This window comes from Triticum urartu, chromosome 5, assembly GCF_003073215.2.
Source record: "Triticum urartu cultivar G1812 chromosome 5, Tu2.1, whole genome shotgun sequence".
Taxonomy (NCBI): Eukaryota; Viridiplantae; Streptophyta; class Magnoliopsida; order Poales; family Poaceae; genus Triticum; species Triticum urartu.
This window is the reverse complement of record NC_053026.1, coordinates 508,334,880-508,350,490: the sequence shown is the minus strand read 5'-3', so window position 1 is coordinate 508,350,490 and position 15,611 is coordinate 508,334,880. Positions and strand designations below refer to the sequence as shown.

The 15,611-nt window shown below is 43.1% G+C and overlaps 1 protein-coding gene across 1 annotated transcript; it reads right to left on the bottom strand.

The window, feature by feature from the left end:
• Positions 1-9,292: 9,292 nt before the first annotated feature.
• LOC125556480 (auxin-responsive protein IAA26-like) lies at positions 9,293-10,642 on the bottom strand. The gene is made up of 4 exons (XM_048719208.1): positions 10,332-10,642; positions 10,146-10,236; positions 9,958-10,054; positions 9,293-9,777 (listed from the first exon to the last, which is right to left on the bottom strand). The coding sequence occupies exons 1-3, from the start codon at positions 10,564-10,566 to the stop codon at positions 9,979-9,981; spliced, it is 402 nt and encodes a 133-aa protein (XP_048575165.1). The 5' UTR covers positions 10,567-10,642; the 3' UTR covers positions 9,293-9,777; positions 9,958-9,978.
• Positions 10,643-15,611: the final 4,969 nt, after the last annotated feature.

The following is a 15,611-nucleotide window of genomic DNA, read 5'->3' as shown; positions in this document are numbered from 1 at the left end:
TGAAAATATTTTGTTGAAGGAGCATATCATCGCACTCAAGGGCATTATCCACAAATTGGAGGATCTCCTACGCTCGATGTGCGACTATCCATCATCACAAACACCTTCTTCACCAACAAAGAAGAACTGAGTATCGGGTATGGGCACTCCCCTTGGAAACTGCCAAGCTTGGGGGAGTGCCCCGGTATCGTATCACCATCACACTTTTATCTTTACCGTTTTTCTTAGTTTGATCCTTTTGTTAATATCTTGATCTAGTATAATAAAGTTTTAGTATGATCTAGTTTTGAGTTTTGCTTTATGACCCTTCTATGTAATCGAGTCCGTGAGCTATATAATAAAGATTAGTGTTGAGTCAAGGGCTTGATTATCTTGCTGTGATCTTGAGGGAATAAAATAAAAGATAATAATAAAAAGAATTAAAGAGATCATATGGATCTTATGGAGAGTAATGACTTCATATATAAAAAGAATGATGAATAAAAATTGTTGAGAGTTGACAAACATAGTTTTGGTCATTGTTGCAATTAATAGGAAGTAATAAATAAAGAGAGGTTTTCACATATAAATATACTATCTTGGACATATTTTATGATTGTGAGCAATCATTAAAATATGACATGCTAAAAAGTTGATGTTGGACAAGGAAGACAACGTAATGGGTTATGTTTTCTTACATCTAAAATAAATTATATTGTCATGGATCATCCAACATGTTGAGCTTGACTTTCCCTCTCATGCTAGCCAAATCCTTTGCACCAAGTAGAGATACTACTTGTGCTTCCAAATACCCTTAAACCCAGTTTTGCCATGAGAGTCCACCATATCTACCTATGGATTGAGTAGGACTTTCAAGCAAGTTGTCATTGTTGCAAGCAATAAAAATTGCTCTCTAAATATGTATGATTTATTAGTGTGGAGAAAATAAGCTTTATACGATCTTGTGATGTGGAAGAAATAAAAGCGATGGACTGCATAATAAAGGTCCATATCACAAGTGGCAATATAAAGTGACGTTCTTTCACATTAAGATTTTGTGCATTCAACCATAAAAGCACATGATAACCTCTGCTTCCCTCTGTGAAGGGCCTATCTTTTATTCTTGTCTATTACTTCATATAAGAGTCATGGTGATCTTCACCTTTCATTTTTACATTTTATCCTTTGGCAAGCACAATGTGTTGGAAAGATCCAGATATATATAGCTAATTGGATGTGAATTTTCATGAACTATTATTGTTGACATTACCCTTGAGGTAAAAGGTTGGGAGGCAAAACTATAAGCCCCTATCTTTCTCTGTGTCCGATTAAAACTTCATACCCATAAGTATTGTGTGAGTGTTAGCAATTGTGAAAGACTAAATGATAGTTGAGTACGTGGACTTGCTGAAAAGCTCTTATATTGACCCTTTCTGATGTTATAATAAATTGCAATTGCTTCAATGACTGAGATTATAGTTCGTTAGTTTTCAATGAAGTTTATGATTCATACTTGAAACTGTGAATGAATTGTTACTTTAGCATAAGAGATCATATGAAAATGTATATGTATGTTGTTGTTCTAAGAATGATCATGATGCCCTCATGTCCGTATTTTATTTTATCGACACCTCTATCTCTAAACATGTGGACATATTTCTCGATATTGGCTTTCGCTTGAGGACAAGCGAGGTCTAAGCTTGGGGGAGTTGATACGTCCATTTTGCATCATGCTTTTATATCGATATTTATTGCATTACGGGCTGTTATTACACATTATGTCACAATACTTATGCATATTCTCTCTTATTCTATAAGGTTTACATCAAGAGGGGGAATGCCGACAGCTGGAATTCTAGGGTGGAAAAGGAGCAAATATTAGAGACATATTCTGCACAACTCCAAAAGTCATGAAACTTCACAGGAGCACGTTTCAGAATATATAAAAAATATTGGGAGAAGGAAGTACCAGAGGGGGGGCACCCACCATCCACGAGGGTGGGGGGCGCCCTACCCCCTGGGCGCGCCCCCTGCCTCGTGGGCCCCCTGGCAGCCCTCTGATACCCATCTTTTGCTATATGAGGTCTTTCGTTGAGGAAAAAATCATAAGCTAGCTCACAGGACGAAACTCCGCCGCCACGAGGAGGAACATTGGCGAAACCAATCTAGGGCTCCGACAGAGCTGTTCTGCCAGGGAAACTTCCCTCTAGGAGGGGGAAATCATCACCATCGTCATCACCATCGATCCTCTCAGTGGGAGGGGGTCAATCTCCATCAACATCTTCACTAGCACCATCTCATCTCAAACCCCTAGTACATCTCTTGTATCCAATCTTTGTCCCAAAGCCTCAGATTGGTACCTGTGGGTTGTTAGTAGTGTTCATTACTCCTTGTAGTTGATGCTAGTTGGTTTATCTGGTGGAAGATTCTATGTTCAGATCCTTTATGCATATTAATACCCCTTTGATTATGAACATGAATATGATTTGTGAGTAGTTACGTTTGTTCTTGAGGACATGGGAGAAGTCTTGCTATAAGTAGTCATGTGAATTTGGTATTCGTTCGATATTTTGATGAGATGTATGTTGTCTTTCCTCTAGTGGTGTCATATGAATGTCGACTACATGACACTTCACCATTGTTTGTGCCTAGAGAAAGGCATTGAGAAGTAATAAGTAGATGATGGGTTGCTAGAGTGACAGAATCTTAAACCCTAGTTTATGAGTTGCTTCGTAAGGGGCTGATTTGGATCCATATGTTTCATGCTATGGTTAGGTTTACCTTAATACTTTTTTTGTAGTTGCGGATGCTTGCAATAGGGGTTAATCATAAGTGGGATGCTTGTCCAAGGAAGGGTAGTACCCAAGCACTGGTCCTCCCACATATCAAATTATCAAAGTACCGAACGTGAATCATATGAACGTGATGAAAACTAGCTTGACGATAATTCCCATGTGCCCTTGGGGGCGCTTTCCTTTATATAAGAGTTTGTCCAGGCTTGTCCTTTGCTACAAAAAGGATTGGTCCATCTTGCTGCACCTTATTTACTTTATTTACTTGTTACCTGTTACAAATTACCTTATCACAAAACTATCTGTTACCGATAGTTTCAGTGCTTGCAGAGAATACCTTGCTGAAAACCGCTTATCATTTCCTCCTGCTCCTCGTTGGGTTCGACACTCTTACTTATCGAAAAGGCTATGATAGATCCCCTACACTTGTGGGTCATCAAGGTCTAAGCTTGGGGGAGTTGATACGTCCATTTTGCATCATGTTTTCCTACTGTTATTTATGATGTTTTTGTCCACAATAATGCTTTTTGGAGTAATTCTAATGCCTTTTCTCTCATAATATGCAAGGTATACACAAAGAGGGAGAATTCCGGCAGCTGGAAATCCGAACCTGGAAAAGCCACATCAGGCTACCTATTCTGCACAACTCCAAACAGGCTAAAACTTCACGGAGAATTTTTATGGAATATATGATGAATATTGGAGCAAATAAGTACTAGAGGAGGCCCACCGGGTGGGCACAACCCACCTGGGCGCGCCAGGGAGCCCAGGCACGCCCTGGTGGATTGTGCTCACCCAGGCTACCTCCGGTACCCACCTTCTGGTATATAAGTTATTTTGACCTAGAAAAAATAAGGAGAGGACTTTCGGGGTGGAGCACCGCCGTCTTGAGGTGGAACTTGGGCAGGAGCACTTTTTCCCTCCGGCGGAGCGATTCCGCCGGGGAACTTCCCTCCCAAAGGGAGAAATCATCGTCATCATCATCATCATCATCGTCATCATCATCCCCAACAGCTCCCCCATCTTGGGGAGGGCAATCTCCATCAACATCTTCAACAACACCTTCTCATCTCAAACCCTAGTTCATCTCTTGTGTTCAATCTTGTTACCGGAACTATAGATTGGTGCTTGTGGGCGACTAGTAGTGTTGATTACATCTTGTAGTTGATTACTATATGGTTTATTTGGTGGAAGATTATATGTTCAGATCCAATATGCTATTTAATACCCCTCTGATCTTGAGCCTGATTATCATTTGTGAGTAGTTACTTTTGTTCTTGAGGTCACGGGAGAAATCATGTTGCAAGTAATCATGTGAACTTGATATGTGTTCGATATTTTGATAGTATGTATGTTGTGATTCCCTTAGTGGTGTCATGTGAACGTCGACTACACGACACTTCACCATATTTGGGCCTAAGGGAATGCATTGTGGAGTAGCAATTAGATTATGGTTTGCGAGAGTGACAAAAGGTTAAACCCCAGTTTATGCGCTATTCCGTAAGGGACCGATTGGATCCAAAAGTTTAATGCTACGGTTAGAATTTTTTTCTTAATACTTTTCCCATAGTTGCGGATGCTTGCGGGAGGGTTAACCATAAGTAGGAGGTTTGTTCAAGTAAGAAAAACACCTAAGCACCGGTCCACCCACATATCAAATTATCAAAGTAGCGAACACGAATCAAACCAACATGGTGAAAGTGACTAGATGAAAATCCCGTGTATCCTCAAGAACGCTTTGCTTATCATAAGAAACCGTTTTGGCCTGTCCTTTGCCTCAAAAGGATTGGTCTACCTTGCTGCACTTTTGCTACTATTATCGTTACTTACTTGTTACAAATTATCTTGCTATCAAACTACTACTTTACTTACAATTTCAGCACTTGCAGACATTACCTTGCTGAAAACCACTTGTCATTTCCTTCTGCTCCTCGTTGGGTTCGACACTCTTACTTATCGAAAAGAGCTACAATTGATCCCCTATACTTGTGGTTCATCAGCAGTGTTAACATCCATTTGATGAACGAGAAGACCATATGAGGCAGCTAGTGAAAGTAGTATACTCGAATAGTGGTCAGTCGAGCCACAGGTGAGTAAGTATCAAAGAAATCTTCACCTTCCTTTTGGGTATAACCCTTAGCCACGAGCTGTTCCTTGTACTCCTCGATAGTACCATCAGGCCTAAGCTTCTTCTTGAATACCCATTTGCACCCTATAGGTTTGCACCCATAAGGACAATCAGTTATCTCCCAAGTTTCATTTGCCCAGATGGAATCCATCTCACTACGGACTGCTTCCTTCCATTAGTCAGCATCTTCAGATGCATAGGCCTCTGAAATAGAACTAGGAGTGTCGTCTATGAGATACACAAGAAAATCATCACCAAAAGACTTTGTAGTCCTCTATCTCTTGCTTCTAGTAGGAATTTCATTGTTCTCCTCCACAGAATTTTCAAAGTGTTCCATCGAAATAGCTGGTTCAGTAATTGTAACCGGTTCCTGATTCGATGAACTAGGCATCTCCTGATTAGATGAGGTAGCCATATCCTTCATGGGAAAGATATCTTCAAAGAAAGTCGCATCATTCGACTCCATGATCGTACCAACATGCATGTCAGGTACCTCAGATTTTACAACCGAGAATCTATAACCAATGCTATGAAAATCATATCCCAGGAAAACACAATCCACAGTTTTTGGTCCCACCTTGCGCTTCTTCAGAGTTGGCACATTGACTTTCTCCAAACAACCCCAGGTTCGTAGATAAGAGAGCTTTAACCTTTTCTTCTCCCGTTCCCTCGAATGGAGTTATCTCTTTGTTCTTTGTGGGAACTCGGTTTAGGACATGACATGCCGTCAATATTGCCTCCCCTCACCATACCTTGGAGAGACCCGATGTGTCTAACATGGCGTTAACCAAATCAGTTAGAGTACGATTCTTTCTTTCGGCCACCCCATTTGACTGAGGTGAATAGGGAGGCGTCCTCTCATGGATTATACCATGTCCCGCACAAAAGGAATCAAATTCATTTGAGTAATACTCTCCAGCACGACCGGACCTAAGCCTCTTGATCTTTCGATCAAGTTGGTTTTCCACTTCAGCTTTATAGATCTTGAAATAGTTCAAAGCCTCATCCTTAGATTTCAGAAGATACACATGGCAATATCTAGTGGAGTCATCAATCAATATCATGAAATATTTCTTTCCACCTTTTGTCAAAATACCATTCATTTCACATAGATCTGAATGTATGAGCTCTAGTGGTGCAAGATTTCTCGTTTTCGCAGTCGTGTGAGACTTACGAGGTTGCTTAGCTTGCACATAAACTTGACACTTAGATTCCTTGACAGTGATGAAACTAGGGATTAAGTTCAACTTGGCTAGTCGCGACATGCAACCAAAATTAACATGACAGAGACGCGAATGCCACACATTAGATTCACTATTATTGCAAACATGATTAACAACTTTATTGCAAACATCTGACAATGATAAATGAAACAGGCCTCCTGACTCATAGCCTTTACCAACAAAACTTCCATACTTAGATATTACAAATTTATTTGACTCAAAGACAAGCTTGTAGCCATCTCTACACAGAAGAGATCTGCTGACAAGATTTTTATTGACGGAGGGGACATAATGTACGTTCTTCAGCCGCACGATCTTCCCTGAAGTAAACTTCAGATCGACCGTGCCAACACCACGAACATAAGCACTTGAACTGTTGCCCATTAGCACGGTGGAAGTCCATGCGGTCTGATAAGACGAAAACATGGAAACATCACCGCAAACATGCACATTAGCACCCGTGTTAATCAACCAATCAGGAGAATGACATACTGAAAGAATAGTGGGAGATATACCATACCCAGCTTCCTTCATGTCAGTGTCACCAATGACAACATTAGAGGTCTTGCCGCCTTTCCCAAGATGGCGCTTGTCATAATGATTATGGCAACCAGGAGCCCAATGGTCAGGATCTCCGCACACATGACAAACACATTTCTTCTTGTCATTCTTCTTCTTGAAGTTGGTGTGCTGCACAGCCTTGTTCTTCCGATCAAACTTTTCTTTACCATCAAACTTGCCCTTGTTCTTGAACTTGTGGGGCTGGAAGTTTTTCTTCTGTACCAGATTGGCACTAGAACCTCCCTCAATACCTCGAGCATGGTTGTCCTTTGCTCTCTCCTTTTCTTCCACATCAAGAGTACCAATGAGATCCGGAACGGAAAACTCATGCCTCTTATGCTTCAGTAAGGTAGCAAAGTTCCTCCACGAAGGAGGAAGCTTAGTGATGATACCTCCGGCAACAAACTTGTCCGGTAGAAAATAATTGAAGTACTCAAGTTCTCTAGCAAATGACTGTATCTCATGAGCTTGCTCAACCACGGAGCGCTCTTCAGTCAACCTGTAATCATAGAATTGCTCCATGATGTACAACTCAGTGCCAGCATCCGAGACCCCAAACTTGGCCTCGAGTGCATCCCACATATCTTTTCCATTATCAATTGACGCATCAGTATCAACTATGTTCTCACCAAGAACACTCAAGAGAGCAGCCTTAAATAGGGTATCCATTTTTTGAAAAGCTTGTTCCTATTGAGCATCATATTCTCCTTCAGGTTTGCCAAGAGTGGCATCATAGTAGCTCATGGTTTGAAACCATAGAAAGACTCTCACGCGCCACATCTTATAGTGGATACCCTCAAACATATGAGGTCTCATGGAAGCAGCAAAACCACTCGGGGCGAATTGCCTATACTAAGGTTTTTGGATTGTTAGAAATATGAGCAATTTACCAAATGATTTTATTAACAGAAATACTAGATAAAGCATGACTAATATAGCAGAGATAAGAAAAGTCATGTGATCTGACAGAGAGAAGGTAAATAGCATCTGCATATATGAACTGTAGTCAAACATGTCTAGAGCAGACAGTAGAGCAAGTTGCATATATGAAGTAGAACTTAACAGATGTAGGGTAAACACTAGAACAAGGAACTGTGGAGGGACCTCTAACAGAAAGAGCAAGAACACGTATGGAACAACAGCAGCAGAAGAAGCACTGGACTTGGGGTCGACATCCTCGCCAGCCATGTCATCGGAGAGATTGTCGACGTCGGGAAAGAATTCGTCATACATGAATTCCATGGCCTTTCCCTCATATTTCATTTTAGGAAAAGGGATTGCCATTAGCGCCTTCTGAGATCGGCCTCGAGGAAGGTAAGATGCCCGGACCCCGTAGGGCGAGCCTGGATAAAAGCACAAATCTAATAATAACAAGGTCGACGAGGAGTGACCGATCGAGGGGATCTCTTGCTACCAGAAAGGAACTGAACTGGCTTGCCCGGAAAGAATGGATTGCGACCCTTGGAGAGCTAATGGTACTGGACTGATAGCGCACTGATTGAACCGACCCCGGACGTACCACTGGGGAACCTGTGGCTGGAGAGAATCTCTCGCGATGGAGAAATGTCAAATGGGAAGCCGTGATGAACCGGTCAGTAGTCGGGCATAGCACTCCCCAAAAACCTTATCACCCTTCTCCCGTACAGGATTCAAAGCGGTGGGGTTTCAGAGGCCTACTGTCCCGACTCGCGGTGCACGCCGCAAGCCGGGATGAGGAAGACAGCAGCAGCTCAGATTGGAACCGGTGGCGAGAGGAAGAAGTTGTGATGCACCTCTCTGAGAGGAGTGACCTCCCTTTTATAGGCGCAAGAGAAGGAGGCGAGACCACAGCGACGGGAGATGAAGCAAAAGAGGGAGATGAAGCGAACGGACTTCCGCGACGCGTCGTGACAAGGTGTGGCGAGGCGGGCGGCGGAGGAGGAGCGCGTGTGGATGTCCCTCTTGTTCTCATGCTCATACATGTGGGGAAAGAACCTCCCTTATAAAGAGGTCCAACTCACTCTAAACTAGCAATGTGGGACTAAACTTTAGTAGTGCCCCTTGCCTTGCACGAATGGGCTAAGTGGGCCTTTAGGATCTATTAAGAATTTCTGAAATTGTTATTGGGCTGGTCCATAAATAGATAAAATTCCAGTAGGAAGGACTTCCATGCCATTAGGTTTTTGAACATGATACAAATGACAAATGCTCACACATACACTCACCTTTATAAACGCATGCACGGACACTCTATCCCTATGAGCCATGTTGTTAGGTTTACTCCTCCCCCGTTGGCGCTGCCGCCGGTCTGCCTCGCCTCCGATGCCTTTTGGGTCTTGGAGGTGCGTTGGACCTTGAGGGACCCTGATCTCTTTCTTGTTACTTTCAATGTCTTGGTTGGGGCGCCTTTTATTCGCTTATGTGTTTGTGATGGTCCACAAACCTGATTATAATTTTTATTACCTCTAATATTCTCTATATGGACATGATTGATTATGATTATGTCAGAAGTTATTTATGCAAAAACAATCCGGCCAGCTACCTAGTACTATCTGACATGATTCTTCATGCCATGCACAACAATGAACCCAACAAACAGAGTTGCCCGCTCAATTCAAGATTCTTCCAAGTTGGAGGTCCGAGCAAAAAAATATGTTCCAAATTTAAGGCGAATTAAGCACATTTCATCAAAATTTGGGAGGTGCACAAACTCTTGATCCATGTACATTTTTTTTTTTGCGAGGTGATCCATGTACATGTGACAAACAGCCGAAGAAATTAACTAGATGGAACCCAAGGATCGACGAGGGATGGAACTACACTAGCAGTACTAGAATATTGGGATCTTGCCAAGTCAACCGTATCGTCAGCCTCATGCGAGAAGCAAACAAGATGAGGCTCATATCGGCCAAACTATATTTTTATCCAAGTCAACCAACATTTTATTCCCAACTGATGGCACGCCGGTCGATCTTGGATTAGAGGTACGGGATCGTATCTGCATGGCCTCGTCAGAATCGCGCCATCGTCTTCCTTGCTTCCTTGGTTCCTCATCGCTGTCACACCCACTGGAGCGACATGCAAGGTTCAGATCATATCTACACGCACCGACGATCTGAAACGGGATAAACATTTTATTAGTATAAGCTACTCCTATCAGTTTAGTATATCAGGTCAAACTTCAACCACATATCGTTCGTTTTCTTAAAAAAAATCAAACATATTTCTGTAATTCATTTTTTTAATGAAGACCCTGCAATTCTGTTAGCCTGTGAGACTTTTGGCGAATTCTCACCTGCGGCACCAAATAGGTCCGTCACGCGTTGGCGCTCAGCCCTCTCGCCTCGCACGCTCGCATCACTCTCATCCGCCTGCACGAACACACGAACATCCTGCAGATTCACACAACAGTTCGAGATCAGAACATTTGCATTATTGCATAGTGCGACGACGCGATCCAACAATTGGTGCGGTGGTGCTTACTCCCAGGGCACGTCGCCGACGAGCATCCAGTCGCCGTCGCCGTCCTCGTACACCACGGCGTGCTCCCACTGGCCGTACCCGTCCATCAGGCCTGCATATACATGCATGCGCGCGCGTCAGTGCACAAACCTTAACATGGCCAAAAGATGGTGGATCGATCGATATGCTGAAGCTTTGGTTGCTTACCGATGGAGCAGCAGTAGAACATGGCGTTGAGCTCCTGGAGGAGCTCGAGGTAGTCGCCGTAGGCCGCCACGTCCACCTTGCGCAGGTACGGCGTCCCGTCCATGCTCACCTTCACGAACGCCGCCGCCTCGACGCCCTTCCTCGCCCGCCTCGCCCTCCGCGCCCTCTCGCCCGGCGGCGCCAGCGTCAGCTCGGTCAGCTCCACGCCGCCATCGTCTCCACCATAGCTACCCATCACTCTCAAATTAATGTACTGTACGATCAGTCGGTGGGTTCAGAGGCTGGAAGTTTGGGAGACTGGGAATGGAAGGCGTGGGTCGTGAATGGCAAAGCTTTGGCTGGCCGGTGCTGCCGTATATATACACCGGCCGTTGGTACGATACGTGCGCTACCCGATCCTCTGTGGCGGGTAGGAGGAGGGGAAGGGGAGCAGGGTGGTGCCGGCCAGCGAGGAGGCGGCGTGGTATGGGTCATCCGGCGGTTGCGCGCAGAGAGGATCCGGGGCGGGGACAGGGGCTGCGGACCCTGGCGGGCGGCGGTCGGGTTGGGTGCGGTCCGGCAACGAACCCTGGCACCGCTGTCGCCGTGGGACCCGACCGGCGGCCCGCCACGTCAACGCCCCGGTCTCCTGCGTGGCTGCCTCCGTGGTCACCCCTAAACAAATCAGCTCAGGCGTGACCGGCCGTCTCCAACGCAGCAACTAAATATGCAGCATCCTTACGAAATTGACATGCAAATTTAGGAGACCTAGGATGCAATGTCGAACCTTTGCATCACTCACATGCACCATGACTAAACAAGATGACAACGCCGCCACAACTTGCATATATACAGTACACAGATCATTATCATCCCCGAATTTCCCACACAGGCGAGCATCTTGAACTATTCAACACGTTATGTCTACCAGCACTTGTAATCCCAGATTTTTCTATGCAGAAGAGAAGTACAATCTAGTTAAGTTCACACAAGGGCTGCTGGAACAGGAAGCCGCCCATGGGAAATCAAGCTGAACCAACCAAGCACGGTAACGGTAGCCGGCGATGGAGCCAGCCAGTCAAGCCGCCACCGGCACGCACAGCACAGGAGATCCGACGACGGGGCAGGGGACAGGTATCCCGCAAGTGGGCACGTGCATGCATATGCATGCATGAATGTCCCGCTAAAACTCCCCCCCGCCCGTAAAGAAGTACTCCCTCCGTTCCAAATTTTTTGTCGCAGAAATGGGAGTACTAGTGAAGATAGTGAAGATGCAAAGCCCCTGCCCTGTATCGATCCCCAGCTAGTGAGATGAGTAGCTTAAATTACTGGCTAGACTGTGGTCTGTACTACATGTGCGCTGCACGCAACAGTAAAAACATTCGTCCGGCCGTGCATGTGCCGGCGCGCCTATGTTTCACGAACCCGCAGCGGCTGCCACAGATCGCCCGGTGCCGGGCCCTGCCCGGACACCGCCATCGCCCGTGTCCGGTAAAGGCGATCTACCCATCACGGAGCACGAGCTTCGTGCTACGCGCGCCATGCCGGCCATTAAAGTTCAAGCACGGTGCATGCACACGAGTGGCTAGCTAGCCTGCCTCTGTGGCCGGCTGGCCGGACGGAGAGGCCGGAGCGTGATTGTGCCTCCTGTCGCGGCCGCCCCCGGCCCGGGGCGCGCGCGCGTGCGGCGGCTGCCCGGTCATCATTCCAGCTGCATTGCTTGCCTGTGTGTGTGACAGCTGACGGGTCGGCGGGCATGGTTTTCCCCGAGATCGGTCGCGAGGAGAGGACGACACCGTGCAGGGAATTGTGGGCGGATTAATCTGGGGCGCGGCGAAAGCGCATGCACGCCATGGTTTTAAGAGCTCTAGACGACATCGAAGAGCTTTTTGATGCGACGACGGCGTTTGACTCCTCCTTTCTCGGGCGTTTGACCGGCCAGCTCGCTCCCTCACGGTCCTCGATCGGAGCCATAGTAATGGTGAAACGTGCTGATTAGAGATCCAGCTGCAAACAAGCTACTTTGATTTTTATTTTATTTTAGCGACGATCTTTATTGCCGTGTTTATGCTAATCCATTCAGTCTGAAACAAAGTTTATCTATTGGGTATGGTTAGGTCTCAGTCGACTGAGATTTAACCAAAGTTTTAGTCAAGTGAATAATATATTAGAAAAAAAACTGAAAAGAAAAAAATATACGAATCTCCATGCAAGATCAAAGGAATATAGTATCGACTGAGACATAATGAAGTCTCGGCCGACTAAGACTTAGCAAAATTGTTATCTATTTTGTCTTTTTAGTGAAGGTGAAGCCTTACCCATCGAACCGATAAAAAATAAATAGAACATTTTCCGAAGAATCATTTGGCTGATTCTTCTTACACTTTCAGCATGACGAGATTTGTCTCTGTCCTGCGTCTTGATCATATTTAGTGCCACAAGCTGTCTCGATCTCGATGGGGGGACTGCGTGCACAAGACAGTTCGTGTTACTGTTAATGCATTCAATTTGAAATATAGTTTATCTATATGTTTTATTCAGTGAAGGCTTACCCATTCAACCGATATAAAATATAATGCTTGCCAAGGAATCATTTCGCTGATTCTTTTTAAAATTTAGGGTATGTTGATTCAAGGAAGACAAGAATGGTACATACAAAAAGTTTGCAAGAAAAGGAAGGGTACATAGAGAATACAAGTGAAAACATTGGAGCTCGGGCTACATGGAAACCTAAGTTTTTAGAATTATATTTTTTTTCAAAACATTCAGAAAAGTTGTCACATGTATGTATAGAAGTATTCTACCAATGTATAAAATTTTATTGGGAGATATTGTAACATGTGAGCTACAAAAAAAGACAAAAACTTTATTCTATTACTTTTTCTAAATGGCTCCATGGAGCTTGGGCTTCAAGACACATTTTCGACATTTGTAAGATCATAACAAGCATTTTTATGACCTTCAAACAATCAAACACTGCCATAGTATGCTACAAACTCAGGTCAAAGGCCAAGTTTTTTTTGCTGGGACGGTCAAAGGCCGGGTTAATATCTTAGTTTGAGTTTCTTTTGTATAGTTCAATTTTTGTAGGTACTTGTTGAGAATGTGGAGTTGGCTTATTCGTGTTTATTTAAGTTCTCCCACTAAAAAAAACTTTCGGTCCTTTTCGCTACGGTGCGTCTAGTGGGAGGTTAGCGAGTCCAATGAATTTACCTTTGATTTTCATCAAAATTCAGCGTGAGAATTTGAGGACATTCCGTGGACATGCATGTGCCATGTGTACACATGTTGGAAAGCTCCTATGTATACATGGCATTTTAGAACTACTGGCACTTTATCACCTCAAAAATGTTGCGTGGTATACATAGTCCAACTGGAATGTCTGTTAGCAAAACATGGTGGCCAATAGGCATAACCATAGTAGAACGAGCCAATCCACATTCTTCCGGAAGGATTTTGCCCGGTCCTCACTTCAACAATGACCTATCCATATGAATGGGTGCCAGAAGACTTGAAGCACTTCACAGCAGATAAGCAATCCTATTTTTTCAGCAAATCCTCTACTCCCTGCTGGTATACCACTCGTAAGCTCCTCCTCATATAGTCGTCGTTGGTATACCACTAGTAAGACTTTGTCCAAATTTATAGTGTCTAGTGTTATACTCACCGAGTACAACTTGAAGGGAGGTCCTAAAATGAAGATGTGGTTTTTGCTCACATGGCAAATGCCTAAGAAACAGAGTATACAATCATGGCAATTTTACCTTAACGTTTGACATGGAACATGGCTAATTTTCTTTCTGACATCGCAGATTTATTTTCCCAAACTATGGCAATTTTATTTAAATAACATGGCAAATTTAATATGCATTTTCCCTGGGAATTTCCGCCATCGGCACCACCAATGAAACATCCTTTTCCATTTTGATATAAAAAATTAGCTTACATACATGGGAAATTTCTTATACATAACATGGCAATTTTTAATAAAAAAAATCCCACGGATAATTTTAATTTACATCCGACATGGCAATTTTGGTCATGTTTTGTGTTATTTCACATTCATGGAAAAATTCTTACAGAAAAGGTGGCAATTAAAAGTAAAATCCCATGACAAATTTAATATGCATGTGCTGCAACGATTTTTTGTTCATAATTTATGTCATTTTACATAGATGGAAAATTTCTTATACAAAAACATGGCAATTTTAATTAAAATCCCATGGAATTTTTAATATGCATCTGCCGTGGCAATTTCGTTCATAATTTTTTGTTTTGTACTATTCTTTTTTATGGCATTTTTTGTCATGCCAATTTCCAAACGTAAACTTTTTCCAAGGCGATTCTGGAAAATCACCATGTGAGCATCATGATAAATGTTGTTAGAATATTTTTTGACATTCTTTATTTTAGAAATAAAAATAAAAATAAATTGTAATTTGCCATGACACGTTTTTTCTACATTTTCCTTTGACTTATAGATCGTTTCTAATTTCATATACCATGCCAGTTTTGCATTGCTGAACCATGGCAATTTTACTTTCAAATACATGGCAATTTTATTTACATAGCCATGGCATCTCAGTTTCTTACTGGACCATCGTAATTTTATTTTCAAGGACATGGAAACTTTATTTCCATAGCATGTCAAATTTACATTTTCCCCGGACCCATGGGAAATTGTCTTAGACCACGACAAACATATTAACTAGACCATGGTACTTTTATTATTTAGACCATGGCATTTTCATTAGTTAGACCATCGTAGTTTATAAATTTGTCATGTGCACATGGCAAATTATAAATTTGTCATGTGCACATGGCAAATTATAAATTTATTTAAATGGTACCATGTCTTTCGAGAAAACAACTTTCCCATGGAAAATTATAGATTTGCCACCTTTTTTCAAAGAACAAATACCTTTTTATTGTAATTTTGATCATTGTTTTTTAAAGAACAAAATCCTTTTTCTGAAGTTAATCTGCCAATACATAAAAAACATAACAGGAAAATATGGATTTGCCTTGGTCCACTATCTAGTTCTTCCAGCAAAATCATGCACACAGAAAATAGATTGCCATGCTGTACAAATATTAGGTACATTTTCAAAGATTTTTCCATGTGTGTTAGAGAGAAAAACCCAATGTTGAGCAAATCATTAATTGGTAGTCGCTCGCTTGGCTTGGGAGTATGGATTAATCGGTGATTCGGACTATTAAACAGATGAACCAGTCGACCATTAATTGGTGGAATTTTGAACTCAATGGGCACAATTTTTGTATGGAGGAATTTTCTCAATA